At 40.5% G+C, this 19290-nt stretch overlaps 1 protein-coding gene across 1 annotated transcript in view; it reads left to right on the top strand.

Moving 5' to 3' along the window:
* Positions 1-12147, top strand: part of Trim44 (tripartite motif-containing 44) — a 135179-nt gene extending 123032 nt beyond the window's left edge. Inside the window, exon 5 of the mRNA NM_001013203.2 lies at positions 7777-12147. Coding sequence (NP_001013221.1) covers positions 7777-7804 — 28 coding nt within the window. The 3' untranslated portion in view covers positions 7805-12147. The remainder of the gene's footprint in view (positions 1-7776) is intronic.
* Positions 12148-19290: the final 7143 nt, after the last annotated feature.

Raw genomic sequence — 19290 nt, 5'->3', positions numbered from 1 at the left:
CGGATCCCATGAAGGAATAACACCTAAACCCAAGAGGGCAGCTGTTGCAGCATCCAATTCATCTTAAGGATTTCAATCATTCATAAAATAAATACTCCATTTAAAAAAAAAAGAAACATATACCCTTGGCTTGTTGGAGAAATAGCTGATTCTAAGAACTAGGAAATACGTAAGACAAGCATGTCCCCATATGTTCTAACACCATAAAGTGAAGATGTGCTCAAAGGCAAGCTAAAATGGTCATATCGGTGAGGAAATGGCATTGGGGGCTGAGCAACCAAGCAACAATGTAGTTTTATAATCTCAAGTAAAAAAATCAAGACTCGGGAGTCTACATTGGTACAAATGATTGAAGTTGTGAGTAAAAGAAGGAACAAAATCTTATGTTCAAAAATATTTCAGATGGTTTATGTAAATACTTTTCAAAGAGACAGGAATATGGCTTCTAATTTCAATTGAGCTTAGTATAGTAACTTTATTCCAAATGGTACATTATATGAAATGGGAAAAGAATATTTACCAATCAGTATTGAAACCAATGATCATGATCAGCTTTAACAGTGTGAAGTTATATTGAACTTGAACCTTTGATAGAGTCTGAAGTCTTCTTCTAAAGCCCCATAATCATGAGCAAGACATTCGACACATCCCATGTGAAGGGCATCCCTACAGAATATCTCAGTACTATACCATCAAGAATAGCCCTGGCAATCATTAGGAGTCCCAGGAATCAAGACCACACAATGTGGTTTCCCAGAACAGAAAATGACAACAAGATATGAATCAGTTCTTGTTGACAACAGGGAAACCTAAGCATAATCTCTTTTATTAACCTAAAGTCTTTCAAAAATTTACAGTCTATTTTAAAAGTACAAATATGCCTGTTGACCGAGGATTTTCCCCTCTATTTTTCTTTGGAAATTATTAAGGATGATTCATCCACATTGATGTATTTCACTGAGATGTAGGAAATAGTAAAAAGGCAGAAATCCTTTAAATATCTAATATTTGGTCTTTTAAATATATATAATTCAATCATGAATCATAATTTTAAATACATTTCTTGAGAAAAAAGTTCATGGCTGATGGATGAGTGGGAAAAGTAGGTAAAATGAAGTTAGGAAAGACCAAACAAGTTTATGAAAGATAGGTGTGTATTTTATGCATGCATAATAAAGATAGATGCAAATGTATTTCTGTGTGTTAATGGAGATTATCCCTGGTGTATAGTGCTATAGAAATTTTTGTTTTTCTTTTTCATAGAAGCAGTGCCCGTTTAACATAGAAAGCGAAAGATATTCAGTAGGTTACTTTGGTTTTAGGGTTGTTGTTGGGTTTTGTTTTGTTTTGTTTTGTTTTTGTTGTGGTGGTGGTTTGTTTTGGGGTGTTTTTTTGTTTTGTTGGGTTTTTGTTTTGGTTTTGTTTGTTTGTTTTGGCTAGAAGTAACTTCAGTACTTAATCTGGTAGCAACAAAGGATTCAGTCCTCAAAAAGAACGCTAAAGCAGATGTGGCATTAACTAAGGATCCTGCCTTTTTTTAATCCACCTTCTTCCCGATATCAGGACACTGGCTATAAATCTAGAGAAGCAGGACTTTACACACACTTTTAAGTGTGAGGAGCACCACCTGTGAAAATGGTTGCTAGGTTCATAGGGATCATATTTAACACTTGGTTAAAGCTATACAAGAGACCAAGCCTCTCTAAGGGTTCTAAATAGATCTGCAAACCTAGGGGCTCTGTGAAACAAACCCAATCTGCATTTCTGCATTTCCTTCTTCTATAGGCCTTCTTACCTGGCCTTTTTCCTTTCTTTTTAAGGATTTATTTATTTATTTATTTATTTATTTATTTATTTATTTATTTATTTATTATAAGTACACTGTAGCTATTTTCAGACACACCAGAAGAGGGCTTCAGATCTCATCACAGATGGTCGTGAGCCACGATGTAGTTGCTGGGATTTGAACTCAGGACCTCTGGAAAGCAGCCAGTGCTCTTAACCACTGAGCCATCTCTCCAGCCTGCCTTTTTTTTTTTTTTAATCTTAAAAAAAGTAATACACATTTCTTCATTCCACTACCAAAAAAAAAAAAAAAAAAAAACGCTGGGCATTGCTGTCCTGTTTGTCAGGTGTTTAAAATAAACTTAAATAACTGTTACTTGTTATAGGACTGGGAAACAATGAATTGGAAGATTACGAACTCAGCTCTTTGCTGAATTTGGTGTGTTTCGGGAAGCTAATTGTTTCCCATACATCTACCATTTACAGGCTGTGTACCGTGAACAAATAAATCATGTAACCTCCTTGTACCTCAGTTGTCTCTTTTGTAAAATAGAGATGATGCTTACCAGAATCTTTATAAAAATAATAGCATCCAAATTCTTTTTTAAAGATTCATTGACTTTCATTTATGTGTATATATGTTTTGCATGCATGTATTCCTGTGTACTACATGCATACCAGGTGATGGTGGAGGTGATGTTGGGTCCTTTGGAACTGGACTCAACATATGTTTAATTTGGAGAGGACCTTATTGGCCTTTATCTGCTTTGGAGTTTTTTTCTAAATTACATTTATTGCTCAGGCTATCCCAGTTTCTCAAGTGAGAAAAATGTTCCAAAATCACCTAGCAGAGCCTGGACTATAATATCAGCCTTCTCCTGCTCTTCTCCTTAGACTGAGGAACAGGAACATTCGCTTTGTTTTATGTTTATGCCTACCTGGTCCCACAGGTCAGTAAGAGTAAGTTCCCATGCTTAATGGCATGGCGGCTCATTCCCCTTAGCTGTAGGGGTAGGTGGGTGTGTCTCCTGAAGGAAAGCTCCTGGGTCAGAGTATGTGGTCCTCCCACACACAGCTGAATACTAACTAGAACTAGGCAGTTGCTTCCGCAAACGCTCAAGGCTTTCCCAGGTAGATTTTTGTGCAATGCCTATGTGGCCTAAATTTTTTTTAAAGAATTCTAAATCTATCTTTTTTTAATTCTATCTAGTTTTCTTTTAATTTCCATATTCTCTTGAATTGAATAATTCTTTTAGAGAAATGGTTACTTAACAAATAGCCACAAACTCATCAGACACAAGTAATGCCAAGTCTAATTAAGTATATTATTATCTAGATAGGAAAAGAAGCTCCTAAGTCTGTGAACTCAGAGTGCCTGCCACCTCACATGTTTATTCCTCTTCCATTCCTGCAGCTCTGAGGACACAACCTGGGAAGCTGAGCCATCTATCTGTGGATCACATCTTTAAAAATTCCCAAAGCTTCCCTTCTGCATGATAACCATTCTGTCAGCAGGGTTAGAGTTGAACATGACTGGGCCTTGGATACTTCTCCCAGTTTGCATTAATACGTGCTACAGAAAGGCTATCTTTATATGTTTAGTCTGGGAAAAGGATATTATTTATTATACTACCTGGGACTCCTTGGCCCCATTCCATTCCCCCAAACCCTGTCTCTAGCCAGAGAGGTGCTAAATTTTACACCACCATCCCATTCAGAATTTAGGTATTCCTAATTCTTTTACCTAAACTTTCTGATTTTACATCCTGTAAAGGAATGTATGGAAAAGTATGTGCCTTCTTACCTACCTTTACGTCAACTTCTGAGGACTTGGGTCAAGTTTAGATAAGTAAGAAAGATGTGACTGCTGACATCATGTAGTTTTCATGACATTTTATGTATGTTTTTATCAAAACTGGCATCATAGACCTTAAATTTACAGACATGATTCACTATATAATCTTATTGACAGATCCATTTCTTATACCCAAACTATCTAGCCAAATTGCACTCACTTTCTGTTAGATCTGATTTCATTTGTATCCAATTCAAATATACATACTTTTTGGTATGGTACGTTTTGACAGCTGTCTTCTGAGTTTAAATCTTAGTGAAACCTGTTGGTAAGCACGTAACCTTGTCTAGACACACTAGGGAATGATGTCTTACTATTTCTCACCCTGCCCTCATGGAATCACTTTAAAGCCTTTGCATAGATAAAGCAGTGTCAAGAAACGTGTTCATATCTTTTTCTGAAGTGAGAATAAGGTGATTTTGAAAGTGGACATGGCTACAAAGATCAACTATACCCACGTTCTTGAGATGATCACTTCTAGGGGAGAAAATATATAGAAATTAAGGACTTGTAAATTGGTCTCTTTACAATCACCCATGATTGAGTCATCCCTGGAAAGTCATTAAGTACAACCAGGGAATGTGCACTACAGCTTTAAGACTGCTACTTCTAGATATAATACCTTCAAACCAGACCAGTCAGTGACTGAGCAGAAGCCACTTGGCTAATCCACAGCACTCAGTGACCCACTGTTATCAGCATTGACAGGGGAACTTTTTTCTAGAAACTTCCTTAGGATGGTTAGAACCATGAAACTTTCTGTCCAATCCCTGTGTTTCCTTAGTTTTGAAGTTGTCATTAAATAAAAGGGTTAGGGAGATGGTCCAATGCATAATGTGCTTGCTACAAATGTGTGGGGATCTAAATTTGAAACTCACATGGAAACTGTTTGGCAGTGCATGCCTGTCACCTGAGTACTTGGAGAACAGTGTTGGTGACAGGCAGATGCCTCATGCTTGCTGACATTTATTCTAGTTGAAATAGCAAGCTTCAGGTTCAGTGTAAGGCTCTCTCAAAAGTAAAGAGGAGATGGAGGTGGGCATCAAACATCAACCTCTGCCCTCCACCTTGTTATACAGGCACATGCTCAGCTACACACACACACACACACACACACACTAAAAAAACCTTTCATCTCAGGTATCTGAAGGCAGTTGGAAAATAGCATACTTAATCTGTAATATAAGATACTAAACCAAAAGGTATTAAAGGAAGGTTAGGAGGAATTAAATTTTGAATTTTGAATTTTTTAAAAATCATTCGTATTGGGTAAAATATATAAAGTTTTCATTTGTACTTTGATTTATACACTGTAAGATATATGGCAAGGAAGTTGAGATTCACTCAAGAATTTAGGCTTAATCAGTCTCATGACCTCGGTGTCATTATATAATGCTGCCCCTGCTCTTGTCCATTAGAAATTAATATATTCCTTAAACAGGCACCAAGAAGGTCTCTGTAATGTGCCTCTCCATCCAGTTTTACATCTGTCTGGCAGGTGGGTGTTTCTGTGGAAGAATATGAGTGCATAAGGGGAAAGACTGTGCTCCTCACTTGGAGGTGATGAAGACTTTAGGCACTTCAGATAAGAACGTGCACATATGCACTGGCTGATGTAATAAGTGAAAGCAGAATGTAGAGGGAGATGACACCCCCACTGATGAAGTTATGGGTAACCCATCAGAAGAGACCATATACCACTGGGTTAAGCTGTGCTACAGATTTGATTAAGGTCTTTTTATCATTATTACAAGAAACAGGTTATTGCTATGAAAATATTTTCTTGTTTCTAAAAAACAATAGAAACTCAAGGTATCTCCCCAGCCCACATCACTCCTAAGCTGTGATGTCTTGATGGGTGAGTACTGTGCCCATCCAGCCTAATACACAGGAAGCTGAATAAATGTTTAACAGTTGAAGAAATTAGTGATATGTCAGAGACACAAGGTCTCATACTATAAATGGTAAGATAAACCTTGTCAGTCCCAGGAAGAGTTCTCTCTTAGGGTAATGAAAACAGATTTTGTTGGTAAATACTTCTGACCTTTTTTCTAAGCTGCTCCAAGTTTTATAAAACAAACCTGAAAACTGGAAAAGAAATTATGTGTGTTTGATATTCTCATTTTGGGGTTGGAGTTGTTGACCTCTTCAAAACTATGGTAAAAATTGTGGCCTTTCTCAAAGACACACACAGACAAAACTCTGAATACAATCTCAGTAGGTTCATAAACCGTTTATCTCAAGAATGTTAAAAAATGACCTGCAGCTTAAGGAAAGGGCGGAGTTAATGTCAGTCCTCGCTTATTAGAAGTAAGACTGACAGGGAAACAAACTGAGCTTGCTCTGAATGTAATACTGAGGGGAGGATATGGTGCCAGGCTCATCTGTTCTTTGATTGTGGGGTAGAAGCTTTTTATAAAAGACCCTTTGTTTCCTTTGGGACAGATGCCACCAAATACTGCCTCAGTGGCAGTCCTCTGGCCAGGCCTGCCTACATGTACCCTTCATCCCATGACTGGATAGTCAACAGGAAAAGAGTAGAAACAGGGCAGGATTGTGAGTGTGGCATATTGCTGAAGTGGCTCTTCTGGCTTCTAGAGTACTCACTCACCTCATTCTGTAGGACTGTATCTGGAGTGTTTCCATCTCTGAAGGACTGCAAACTCACAGCTAGAATATTTTTCTCATAATGGTTTCCCCAGAAGGAAACAAAGAACATAGATTTATGTAGACAAAGATAATCCTTTTCTGAGAATGTCTCTAGGTCATAGCTGAGAGCTAATCTACTGCAAACCTTTTCTGTCTCTACCAGCTTGAAACTTTAGATTTCCAGTCAAAATTAAAACTTGGTCTTAAGGACCCTAGGTTCTTACATCTCAATCTTCACTTTGTTCATCCGGGCAGTGCAGAAAATAGTAATGGCAGTATCCTGGGGATGGAGTGGTAGAAAACTTGGGTAAACAACACCAACCTCCAGGTCGTGGTACTTCTGTGTTCAGCTTTAATAAGCAGGAGATGGAGTTGACTCTTATTCATCTATGAATTGGGGACCTCTAGAAGTGGATGAGAAGTGCCTAGGCAGGTTGCTGGTTTTGCCTGTTTGTAAATGTACACATCCCTTTTGCCTTTCTTTTTCTGGCTGTGTCTTCTCCTTGCCCCTGTCTTCTGTGATACTGTGCTGTCCAGAACCAGACCAGTGACACTTTAACACCAAGCATCTGAAATAATAGTCATGCCTTTGTGCACTTATGTTTTGACACCGAAACACTGATGCCAGGAATCCTCTGCTTATCTCAATAGTGGTTGGGGCTATTTTCAACTCCATCTGTTCCTCCTACCCTTTGTTTCTGTTGTTTTTAGAAGTCACCGTTGAACACTTCTCATGATCATTGTACAACTACTAGATGTGTAGTCATTGGTAAGATAGTAGTAATGCTACCTTATATACTGCAGAAGAAGGAGGAATGAGAATAAATGCCAAACTATAGAATGCGTAAGAGCAAAGAAGGAAGGAAGGTACACAGAGAATGACCCAGTGACGTGATGAGGTAGAGCACTTCCTGGAGACTGACTCTGCAGCATGGATGAGAACTTGGCTCTGCCTAGTGCCAAGTGCCATCAATTGCTGCTGCTACTGTTTGATTTTCTGACCTAATAATAAGTGTCTGAACACCTAGAGGAAATAAAACTGATTTCTACCAGCAGCCTATTTTTTTTTTTTTTTTGGTTCTTTTTTTCGGAGCTGGGGACCGAACCCAGGGCCTTGCACTTCCTAGGCAAGCGCTCTGCCACTGAGCTAAATCCCCAACCCACCAGCAGTTTATTTTGTTAGTTAAATTCACAGTCTGATGGCTTTCCTGTTCCTTTACTTACCGGCTATATACTGGGCACTGTGTATTTTACATGTAATCTTATTTGAGTCTCTCAGAACCTGAGATAGTAAGTACTTTTTTTTTTTTCATTTTCATGATCGCTGTAGTTAAATTTAGAAATGAGAAATCAAAGAAGCTAAGACACTTTCCTGTGGCCCTACTGCTCGATCATGATAGAAGTAGCCTGAGGCTGTCAACCTGTGTACTGTGTAGCTTCCTTTTCTGTGATGTCTGAACTCACTTGCTTCTCCTTTTCTTTTGTAGTGGTGCCAGTGAAGAAGAGGACACATGAAGACTCACCATTCCCTGCAGAAAATACCCCTTCCCTGTGTGTATGTGACAGTGTGTATGTAATGGCTTCTGATATCTGTGAAAGCTGCCCGGCAACAAACTTCTTCCACTGGATATGTCCCCAGATCCACAGCAGGCACACGTTTCCAAGGGACCAGGGATTGTATGCATACTGACTGTGTGCTTCTTGTTCTCTTGTGATAGGTCATGGGGGAGCCCCTTTGATCAACTTGGAGGGCTCTTCAGACAACTCCCCAATGGCTGCTTTGAACTTACTCAGGAAAGCCAGCCCCTGGATTATTATTGTGCAAGTCAACAGTATCACTTTCTTAGGAAGATCTAGAACATCTCGAAAGGAAATCAGTTTTCCTTACCTGCAAACAGAAAACCCACTTTGTTTATACTGAAGCTTAAAGCAAATGTGGCCAAGTGGGGCCAAACTGACTCAGGAGGCAGTCTGTCATGGTCCAGTCCTGCCTCTGTGAAAAGTGTTAGAGCAGCTGGGCTGAAATAGGGTTGGAGAAAGAGTCCAGAGCTAGAAAGAAGATATTTTTAGTATGTGAAGTTATCTAGGACTTCAGATTCATAATTCAGTGCTGTGGAAATGGAAAAAAAATGATTGAAATGGTGGAAAGGAAATGACCTTAAGGACTGGGGTGAGGCAAAGAAATCTGATTAAAAGTTGAAATCAGTGTTTCAGAATTCAGATTGCCCGAATTTTCCAAAATGGTCACAAAAGCATCTGATAAAAACCTGAATTCTTGGGCCAGCTGTGTGGATTAACGGGCTTGTCACAACATAAAAGGCTGGCATGTATATTGGCAGGTGGAGATTGTCACTGTAAAACTTAGTAGTTCCACTCTGAGGTTAGTCTGTCGTGGTCAGTGCACTATGAGGGGAATCCTTGCCACTCCCTGGCTGCTAACAAGCATTCCCTCTATTTACTATAATTGGAATCCTCCTTTCTCTTGCAGCAGGCCTTCGGTTCACCTCACACACCCCAGTTTTCTCTTTATGTAGCATGTCCAGGCATGCCCCACAGCTAGGTTTCCTGGCCATCTCATACTAGCAGATCACAGTCTCTTATGACCATACTTTTCAGGGTCAAGGAAGAAATAGTGTGCTAGGAGATACCCAACTGCAAGCTCACAAACACCATATCTTCTTGAGACATTAGTTTTTCTTTCCAACTGATTTAAAGTCAGGGGTAACTGTATTTTTAATAGAACAAACACGTTATAGAAGAGAATGTCCATACACTTAAATCGTTAACATAAAATAGGAGACTTGGAAGGAAACTCTTATTTGTAAGTGGACATGATTCCCTCTCCTCTTCGTGTGTGGTATTTCCATGTACACGCAGAGATTCTGTCCGAACTGGATTCAAGCAGCCTTGGGGTTGCTGTTGACCAAGGTCTAGACTTCCAGATCCAAGGAGTCCCTGTTGGGATAAATCTCCCTTTTCCTGTCATCTAGCTTGCCTGTGTACTTACCACAAAGCTTTAGGGGCAGCTAACATGTGTATGTACAGGATAGTTCTAAGGCAGAAACAACATATGTTTATGTAGGAGTCCTGTTTATGTCATTGTTCATCCCTATGCATGCTAGAAAATGATTTATCCCTTTGAGGCCAGGAAACTGCCAAGCCTGATTCTCTAGGCTAGGATTACCCTAGTTCACTACACATACAAGAATACTGGGGCAGAGAGGAGTGTAAGATCAAAAGATACTTTTCTCCAAACTGGTAGCTAGTAGATGGCTTAGACAATTTTGGTGCTTTACCATCTGTCTGCAAAGACTGGAGAATTTAATACATCTAGAGTTAACAACCTCCAATGAGATCCTATTCTAACAAAAATTTAAAAGATAGACCATTCTAGAAAGAGTGTAGAATATCAGAAGATTGAAAAGGCTTGACAATTTGGAAGCTTGTATTGTCTTTCCCCAGTAATCATTGATCTTTACATGTTGACCTTCATTAGCAATGAAGGGATCATTGCCTCTCCACCCAATCATGCTATTACTTTCAATCAGTGTTTGGGGAATCCAAGCATTTGTACAGTTGTTATAAACACAAATCTAAGAAGATTTGCCAACCCGTCTCTATTAGTTATCATCTCTAGAGTCCTCAAGGAAAGCATTTGCCCTTTACTTAGAAAGGGTTTCAGGTTCACTTTATGGGTTCCTGCTGTCTTCAGCACCTGATAAAACTTTAACCAGGAAAGCATTAAACATTTCATAGCAGCCCCTGCCTAGATCCCTAAGTTCCTAGTGACAGCAATTATCAATGTAAGAACTAGGATGCTTCCTGTACTGGTATCAGCTTCGTCCTCAGAGCTATGACCTCTTGCTTGGCTTTGTGTCCCATAGTGAACGAAGCTTCTTGCTTTTCCAGGTCAGTGTGAGTTAAGAATGTCAGAGTTGTATGTGTCCTGGCAGACTATGGACAGCAAGGTTTACCCAAATCATCAAGTGATGCAGGTAATGAATGTCTCTAAAATAAGTTGGGTCCTCCAAACAAGTCCTGGATACCTTCTGAATGTTAAGTGTCTAAGTGCTGAGAGTAATTGGTTCATTGGTTTGATACCACTACATCTAGCGCAGTTCTAAGAAGTGCTTGACTTCTCAGCTCTGACAGCCAGTAAGAAGAAGTAACCTTAGGACAGGCTATGAGCCTCTCTGTAGATGTGCAAGGGACAAGTCACTTGTCTGTAGTTGCTAGCAAAACAATGGAACCAGTTTTGAACACAGCACTCCCTGAGCTGTAGTCAGCCTTCTGCCCCACATCATGACTCACCTACAGATTGAAAGAGAGGTTTTCAGTTCTCCCAGTGCAGTATGCCCATTCACACTATGAATTCCTTTTCAAAGACATCAAGATGGCCTTAGTCCTCTACTCTAGTAAATGTGTAAGTATTCACTGTTAACCTGAGCTTCCTTCCAGGACCTGGGAGAGCCTTTCTTTTTGGTACAATCCCCACAAAGGAAAATAAAGGCCTTCAAGAGTGTAAAGTTTTTAGACAGAGTTGGAGGTGATGGTAGTCTTCTAACTTTATTTAAATACCACCTGCTCCTTTACTATAGAAAAGCAAATGTTTATGTTTTAGGAAACCCAGCTACCAAGTCTGTACTCTATGAGAGGTGCCAATTCAAATCACTAACTTTGAACTCCCTTCCTGGAGAGGGGTGGGTTGATTTGTACACACCCACATACACTATACCACTTAATTATTTAAGAGTTAAGTGAAGCTCAAAGCAGCTCCTGGTGATGTTATATACCACAAAGGTTTCTCCTAGGTCCATGTAAGTATAAACAGATAATTGGGAGTGTGGCTGCTGGCTTTCCAGAATAACCCCGTGGTAGGTGTCAACTCTTACAGCACTAAGCCAAGGTGACATCCCAACCCTCTTCCACCATGACTAATAACATGGGAAATGCAGATGCCTTGTCATTTGGTGACCTGGATCATTTTGTCACTCCATCTGGGCCCGAATATAGAACTGCAAAATTTATAACCTTGTAGTAGTCAGTGGTCTAAGAAGTCCTCTCTCTCCACAGAGAAAATGTCCTGCTGATTCCTGATATTCTACTCATGAAGTAGGTGCTCGGTACACACGTCTCTATAAATTGGTTGCATGTTTACCATGTGCTGAGCACATCTAGATTTTTGTTTGTTTAAAGGCAAAAGTCCCATTATAAATCAAGTCCAGCCCTGCCCTAAGAGAAAAGGCCCACAGAGCCATAGCACATCTCACTGACGCTGCCTTCACCCATCAGTGTTTCTGAGGCCCACTGTCCTATAGAATTCCCAGAGCCACAGGAGCCAGGCATTCCTCAGATCACACAAGAGATCATTTGGATCGCTTGGTTCCCCATTACTATCTGGGGCTGAGCAGAAACACTAGAACAAGGACCAGAGCAGGAACATGGAGATAAATGAAGACACTTGGAGTGCACTGTTGGGAAAATAGCCAGAGTCCATGCTGGGCTTAATGTGGCTTTAAGGGGACCAGTCGTTTATACTTTATGGAAGTTAAACCTGACCAGTCTTTGCAGTGACAGGCCACCATGCGTGAGTGGGTCGAACCAACGAGTCCATTGTCTTCTGCCTGTTGTCCTGTACACAGTCACATTCCCTCCTTGGTCATCTTCCCCTTCCACCGTTTACACTAAACAAGGGAACACTCAGTCTTTCAAGGGAATTACATATCTGAGTTAATGTTTCAGTATATCATTTTCATACTGTAAATTATTTTGTAAGAGAGATTTACTGCTATCCCAGGATGTTCGGACTTGGCTCCCCTGTGCATTTGGAAATCAATAAACTATTACTGGAAATACCATTTGTCTCTCAGAGTTGTTCACAAAGGACCCTGCTAAGTATAAATATCCAAGATAATCATATGTATATGCGTACACATATCTGTGGTGATGCTGGAGATGATGGTGAGATGAGGGACCTAAGTTACTCCTGACCTCTTAAAGGGCCACAGGAGACTTTGGGAAGGTGGGGAAGAGTAGACCAGAGAGGATTAGGTAATGAGATAGATTATAAGGTGTTTATTCCTGGAATCTTTTCAGCTTTGTGACTTTGATTAACTAGGAAGAAAGTCAAAATTTAGTTTTTGGCAAATGTTCTTTTAAAATAAAAACTAACCAGCACCCTTGGGCAAATATAGTTAAGTTACCAGCAGTACCATCTCTCTGGAACGTTAAAGGTATCTGAATATAATTGATAAGAGAATTAAGTAGTAAGTAAACTCATTTCAGTCTGGCTTCTAACACAGGCCAGCAGTTGTACTGAAACCTGGACTTAAGTACTTAGGACATCAGTAGCCCAGTGTGAAGCCCTATGGAATCTGGAAAATGAAAGCCTTTCCAAAAAGCACAAAACATAATTCTTCAAAATCCTAAAAGCTATGAGCAGGTATGTTCATGAACCTTGATCTAATTTGCTTCTATCGGATGTTTCTTCGTTTACCCTTTCTTCATGGTACTTTGAGAACTTTAGAAAATTATGCAAACCAGGGCAATGGAGTCACTCAAGGTCATCCAGTAAGCCAAGCTGGATTAAAGCCCCAGGACATAATACTGTCTCTAGGAGCAATCATTATGTACCACTTCCCAGTCGCTGAGGGCACCTCTTCCGCTGGGCAGTCGGTAGGTGGCATTGCCAGGCACTGTAGCACTTGGCATTCTTCAGCATTCAGACCACAGTGTATCAGGTTTATCATCCCTGCCCCCAGGGCCAGTCCCTCAATACCACATCTTATGGCTCACATCCTTCTCGTTCTATTGCCTTTCCTTTAGACAGCTCCTTTTTAAAATTGATTGTTTCTTGATTCTACTTACATGTAGCCTCATTTCCTTTAGACTCATAAAAACATGAAATTGCAGCTTGTCTGGAATCTCTCCTGGTCTTCACAAGGTGCCAGAGTGAGATATGCTCAACAGGAAGTCAGGCTACCAGCCTTTCAATAAGAAGGAATGATGTCTCAACAAATAAATGAGAAGCAAGACCACTTGAAGTTATTCAGTGGCCGCACCAAATGTCTGTTTGTTAAATATTGCAGTTTCTAGCATTAAAACATTTATTTTTGTTAACAGTAATAGCTACCACTTAGCTCTTTGTCTGGGCCAGGGACTCTCCTTGTTTGCCCTATTTAATTCTCAAAGCACTAATAGTACAGTCTCTCACTGTATAGCTCAGAGATGTTATAAGCAGAGAGCCAGGATTTAAGTCAAGGCTAACAGAGTATAGTGTCTGCTCTTCATATTTGGCCACACCAAGTCATCTAGCTTGATAAATAGCATGTTGTCCCCAGCACTCTGTCCATACAGTTCAGCCATGATGTAAGTATCGGGCCTTTGCTTTGTATAGTGTGGAAAACAGGATGACAGAAGGACTGAAGATAGCAGTGCAATGGAAGACTGCCGCTACCTCCTTCATTTTAAGGCAACACATAAGGGAATCACAGAGAGATGGTGTTCAGTGCTGCTTTGACTGTGGACTTAGACTCTTCAGAGTCAACCAGCTCTGATAGAGTCCATTGTTTAATTAAGTATCATGAAGATGGCTAGTAGTTCTGTGTCCGAGGTGGCTACAATATGCCATTGGTCATATAAAAATGGATCACAATTTTCATGCTCCTTGAGGTTTCCATTGTTACCCATTTACCTGGTCTCAGCCATCTGATAACTTCATTTATTCGTAGTTCATGAACATAAAATCTAAATAAATGTCTTGAAAATGAGTAATTGAGACAACTGGGAAACCCTTAGCAGAAGTGCAACTCTTAGAAAAATGACTAACAAGTGAAAAATAAGCAGCCAAGTCTTCTGCCCAGTGGAAATAAATGCCGAAGCAAACATGCAAAAGGCCATACATCCAACCATTGGGCGCTTCCCAGAACGTCTGTTCTCACTTCTCACACAATTCTAAATGTTTAACGAGTTTTCAAGTCTACAGAAGATGGAATTTAAGGAAGGGGAACAGACTTCCAGAGAAACCAAAGTCAATGAAGAAAAAGAGTGACAGCAATAGACAAAATGTCAAGTGGGCCAGAGGAGCTCAAATCTCATTTATGGAGAACACTTGGTCCCAAAAGAGTACCAGTATGGCACATTTAAAATGATGACTGAGCAGTACACAGCCCACACATATTCAAAGCTAAGTATTTGTAGAGCAAGTGTTTTTTAAACGCTTATAACACAGATGGTTAAAAAGAAAGATAAAGGAAAGAAAAAAGAAAACCTTGGGATTAAAAGGAATAGACCTTTGACAATCCAGAACACTTAGCTAAACAAAATGTACATACATCCCCTTAACTGAGGGTTCATTGTTCCATGAGACTCTTCTGTTCAGAGAAGTTTTCCCTCTAGCTTTATAAGTGACTTTCATGCTACAGTGCTTTGCATATAATGGCATGAACAATATAAGTGCCAAGTTTTCAGTGTGATGAATAAAACTAATAACCAGAATACAGGTCAAATTCTGCAACAACAAATACTGCTATTATAAAAATCACTTAGGCATCCCTAAGCCTCTGTCGATTGCCATTTATTTTAGGCAATAGTCATTACAACAAAATCAGAAGTATAATAAAAAGAAGCTAGACCCTCTCTGCAAATTGAGTGTAACATAATTAACCTGTAATAACAGATTGCACTTCTATTTCTCCAAGTCTGTCCTACAAGAATCAACCTTATGTCAACACAATATCAGCCTAGAAAGCTGTTGAAGCTGTTGGCTAGTTCTGGGAGAATAATTCAGAAGCAAAGTGAACATGGAGTTGGATAGCATTCACCCTGTAGAACTTTGTCTGCAGAGCCATTTCTGACCTTCTATGTTGGAGCCATCAACCAAAGGGCAGTTGACGTCTAATCCGATGGAGTGCAGATACTAAAGCCTGGAATGAAGATTCAGTTCATTTCTCGTGGATCATTGAGGACTTTGGAGTAACCTGACCCTGATCTGCTGACCCAAACTTTTTTTTCCAAATCCAGGAACATTCAAGTAGAACTGTCCGTTCTTCCAGTGAATACCACATGTTAGAGAATCAGTGCTGCGTTGGTTATGTTTAGAGTTGTGTTACGCAGTTTCACGCCATTTGTGCACCAGCAAGCATTTTTCCATAGCTAGCCTTTTGCTGTTAGTTACAATCAGAATTTTTGTCTTTACTGTAATGTCCACCAACCCTCTTCCTTTTACTTAAATATTTTTCATTATTTCTTTGCAACCTTTTTATAGAAGAAATTAAATCATGATTTGCTTCAGAACCACACAGTCAGCAACAGGCAAGGAGAGAGGTGGAAAATACCCATGTTTTCCCAATGATAATACCTGCCCAAGGTTCCAGATTCATGTCCTTCTCCAAAAAGTTTATAAACTGGGTGCCACTTAGCTTGCAGAGGTGGTTTCTTCAGACCTCAGGGTAAGATGAGTCTGCAGGCATATCACCACAGGAGATTCTGTTTGCTTCTCTAAACCAGGACACTTTTAAACATTCCTGTGTCCCAGGAGATCAGGTTCAGAAGAGGCTGACCCCTCCTTGACTTTGAGAACATTACGCCCAAGGATGTAGCTGTTCGCTACAAGCTATTTTATTATAACATCGAGTTGTCAGGGGTATTAACTGAAAGTAACTTAATTTTTTTCTACACCCATTAAAAGACCTTTTGTACCCAGGTGTGGGCTTTATCCTAGAATTAAATTCAACCTATTCCAAGAGGCCAGAACTACCATAGGGGACAATACTTAAAACAGTGGTCATGGTGAGAATGGGAGGGAGGGTGGTTCTGGGTAGAAATGACAAATCACTGATAGCAATGAAGTGGGCATCTTCTGTTAAAATGGGCAGCAGATTGTTATAAACTATAGTTGCCTATTGTGGTACAAAAGACCAAAATTTATTCCTCCTAATATAACTGTATTTTGGTCCCCATTCATCTCTCGCCTGCCCCCTCCCGACCCCCCCTCTCAGACTCATTTCTTTAATTTCTACCTTCAGTTCCTGTATTCTCCTGTTTTTCTGCAGGATTCATTTCTTAGTTTTAACCTGTGGTTCTTCTATTCCATGCTCTCTTTCTGCAAGTTTGACTTCTTTAGTTTCTACCTATAGGTGAGATGACAGTATTTGTTCTCTGACTGAATGCATTCCACTTTACATCATACTTTCCAGTTCCATTCATGGCAGGATGAGAGGTGATGATTCTGAGGTCAAGCCCAGGCTGGGCTTACAGAAACAAGACAAAACAATGACAAAAATAAAATCCAAGAATAAGGAAAGGGGTAAAAATGAAAGATGATTATTTTCTCAACACTTAGCCAATTCTATTTGTTAACTGGTAGATTAGAATGCCCTGGAAGGTAGAGCATGTGTGCTAATTATACCTATCCCTCCTTTTTCCAAATATATTTGCCTGTTATTTACTAAAGTTGCTTATTAAGCCCTCCCCAGAAAAACTGTGGAGAAAGAACCAGTCACCTGGGGACAACTACTTGTGGGATCATTGGAAAGCCCACACAGAATGTTTACTCCATTCTTGAGAGCCAAGTCATGGGCATTCTTTTACATTGTGTTATTTGAAGGCCATCACTAGCCTGGGGAAGACAGTTTCATAATGACTTGCTTCCCACCTCATCACTGGCGGGTCCCAGAGGGACGACTGCTGCTTTGCCTGGCACATGATTGGCTGGCAGACACCATGGCAGTCAGAAGTGAGCCAAAGTTCAGGCTTCCCCATCTTTCACCCACCTACCTCCTACTCCTTTATGCCTTCTTCCAGATTCTCCATCTGGAAACCATGAACTTCAAGGACCCCAGACACATATTCTCAGATTTCAGATGTTTGGGAAATTTCTAGGATTGGGTCATTGTTCGGGAGTAAGAGGATTTGGTTTGGATGGGTTGGGGGCAAATAGCTAAGATCCTTTCACAGCAGAAAAAAATAAGGTGTGGTGTGGACCCACTCTTTGTCAACTCAGCTCCCAAACCACACACATTCCCAGCTCCAGAGAAGTATTTCTTTTTTTTTTTTTTTTACATTTTATTTTTTTTTTTTATTAACTTGAGTATTTCTTATATACATTTCGAGTGTTATTCCCTTTCCCGGTATCCGGGCAAACATCCCCCTCCCCCCTCCCCTTCCTTATGGGTGTTCCCCTCCCAACCCTCCCCCCATTGCCGCCCTCCCCCCACCAGTCTAGTTCACTGGGGGTTCAGTCTTAGCAGGACCCAGGGCTTCCCCTTCCACTGGTGCTCTTACTAGGATATTCATTGCTACCTATGAGGTCAGAGTCCAGGGTCAGTCCATGTATAGTCTTTAGGTAGTGGCTTAGTCCCTGGAAGCTCTGGTTGCTTGGCATTGTTGTACATATGGGGTCTCGAGCCCCTTCAAGCTCTTCCAGTTCTTTCTCTGATTCCTTCAACGGGGGTCCTATTCTCAGTTCAGTGGTTTGCTGCTGGCATTCGCCTCTGTATTTGCTGTATTCTGGCTGTGTCTCTCAGGAGCGATCTGCATCTGGCTCCTGTCGGTCTGCACTTCTTTGCTTCATCCATCTTGTCTAATTGGGTGGCTGTATATGTATGGGCCACATGTGGGGCAGGCTCTGAATGAGTGTTCCTTCAGTCTCTGTTTTAATCTTTGCCTCTCTCTTCCCTGCCAAGGGTATTCTTGTTCCCCTTTTAAAGAAGGAGTGAAGCATTCACATTTTGATCATCCGTCTTGAGTTTCATTTGTTCTAGGCATCTAGGGTAATTCAAGCATTTGGGCTAATAGCCACTTATCAATGAGTGCATACCATGTATGTCTTTCTGTGATTGGGTTAGCTCACTCAGGATGATATTTTCCAGTTCCAACCATTTGCCTACGAATTTCATGAAGTCGTTGTTTTTGATAGCTGAGTAATATTCCATTGTGTAGATGTACCACATTTTCTGTATCCATTCCTCTGTTGAAGGGCATCTGGGTTCTTTCCAGCTTCTGGATATTATAAATAAGGCTGCAATGAACATAGTGGAGTACGTGTCTTTTTTATATGTTGGGGCATCTTTTGGGTATATGCCCAAGAGAGGTATAGCTGGATCCTCAGGCAGTTCAATGTCCAGTTTTCTGAGGAACCTCCAGACTGATTTCCAGAATGGTTGTACCAGTATGCAATCCCACCAACAATGGAGGAGTGTTCCTCTTCAGAGAAGTATTTCTATTTCCCTTGAGAGGTAACCATAGAAAACAAAATCTCTGCTCACGGAAACCACCTTCTGTGTTAAACACACAACTAGCACCGACGGATAATGTGATGTAATTGATTTTGCATCTGTCAGCAGAGGAGGGTCTCCAGAGGATGGAATGAAACGAAAAACCGAATTGAGACCTAGATTTTTGGGGGTTGGTGGAGGGGAGGACAGTTAATAGGAATTACTGCTTAATGCTACTGTGATGTCTCCAGGGGAAAATAGCATGTGTCTTCTGCCTTTGAAAAATGAAGTGAGGCTTGCTTCTGAGCCTGGGTTTCAAAAGTCAAGTCTTGGTTCTAGTACTATGCCCTTTCCTAACTTAGGAAGTAAGTTAGGATGACGATATCCAGTACCTAGTATAGTGCTGGAGCACACAACTGCGCTTTTAAAGAACAGTAGCCTTTGTTAACTAGTCACAGTGCTGCTGCTGGTCACCCATCATTGGAGTCCACTGACAGATCCTGTGGATAGAGTCCTTACATTAGCCCACACAGCCTTTAGATCCTCCCTCGGGCTACTGCACAGTCCGTTTACACCTGTTTCACCTAAGGACTTAGGCGATAGTGTGTTTGGTTATTCTTTGTAGCTCTTCATATTGTTGGCTCCTGTGTTAACAAAATTGCTCACCTGACATAGCTATTCAGACATTTTGTGGATATATTCTTTTTCTCCAGATATTATATCACGATGCTGATAACTTGAAGATACCTTTAGCTGAATGTCTAAAACAAGTGGTGCTACCAAGAG

This window comes from Rattus norvegicus, chromosome 3 (genome assembly GCF_036323735.1).
Source record: "Rattus norvegicus strain BN/NHsdMcwi chromosome 3, GRCr8, whole genome shotgun sequence".
Taxonomy (NCBI): Eukaryota; Metazoa; Chordata; class Mammalia; order Rodentia; family Muridae; genus Rattus; species Rattus norvegicus.
This window is presented reverse-complemented; position numbering and strand designations above follow the sequence as displayed.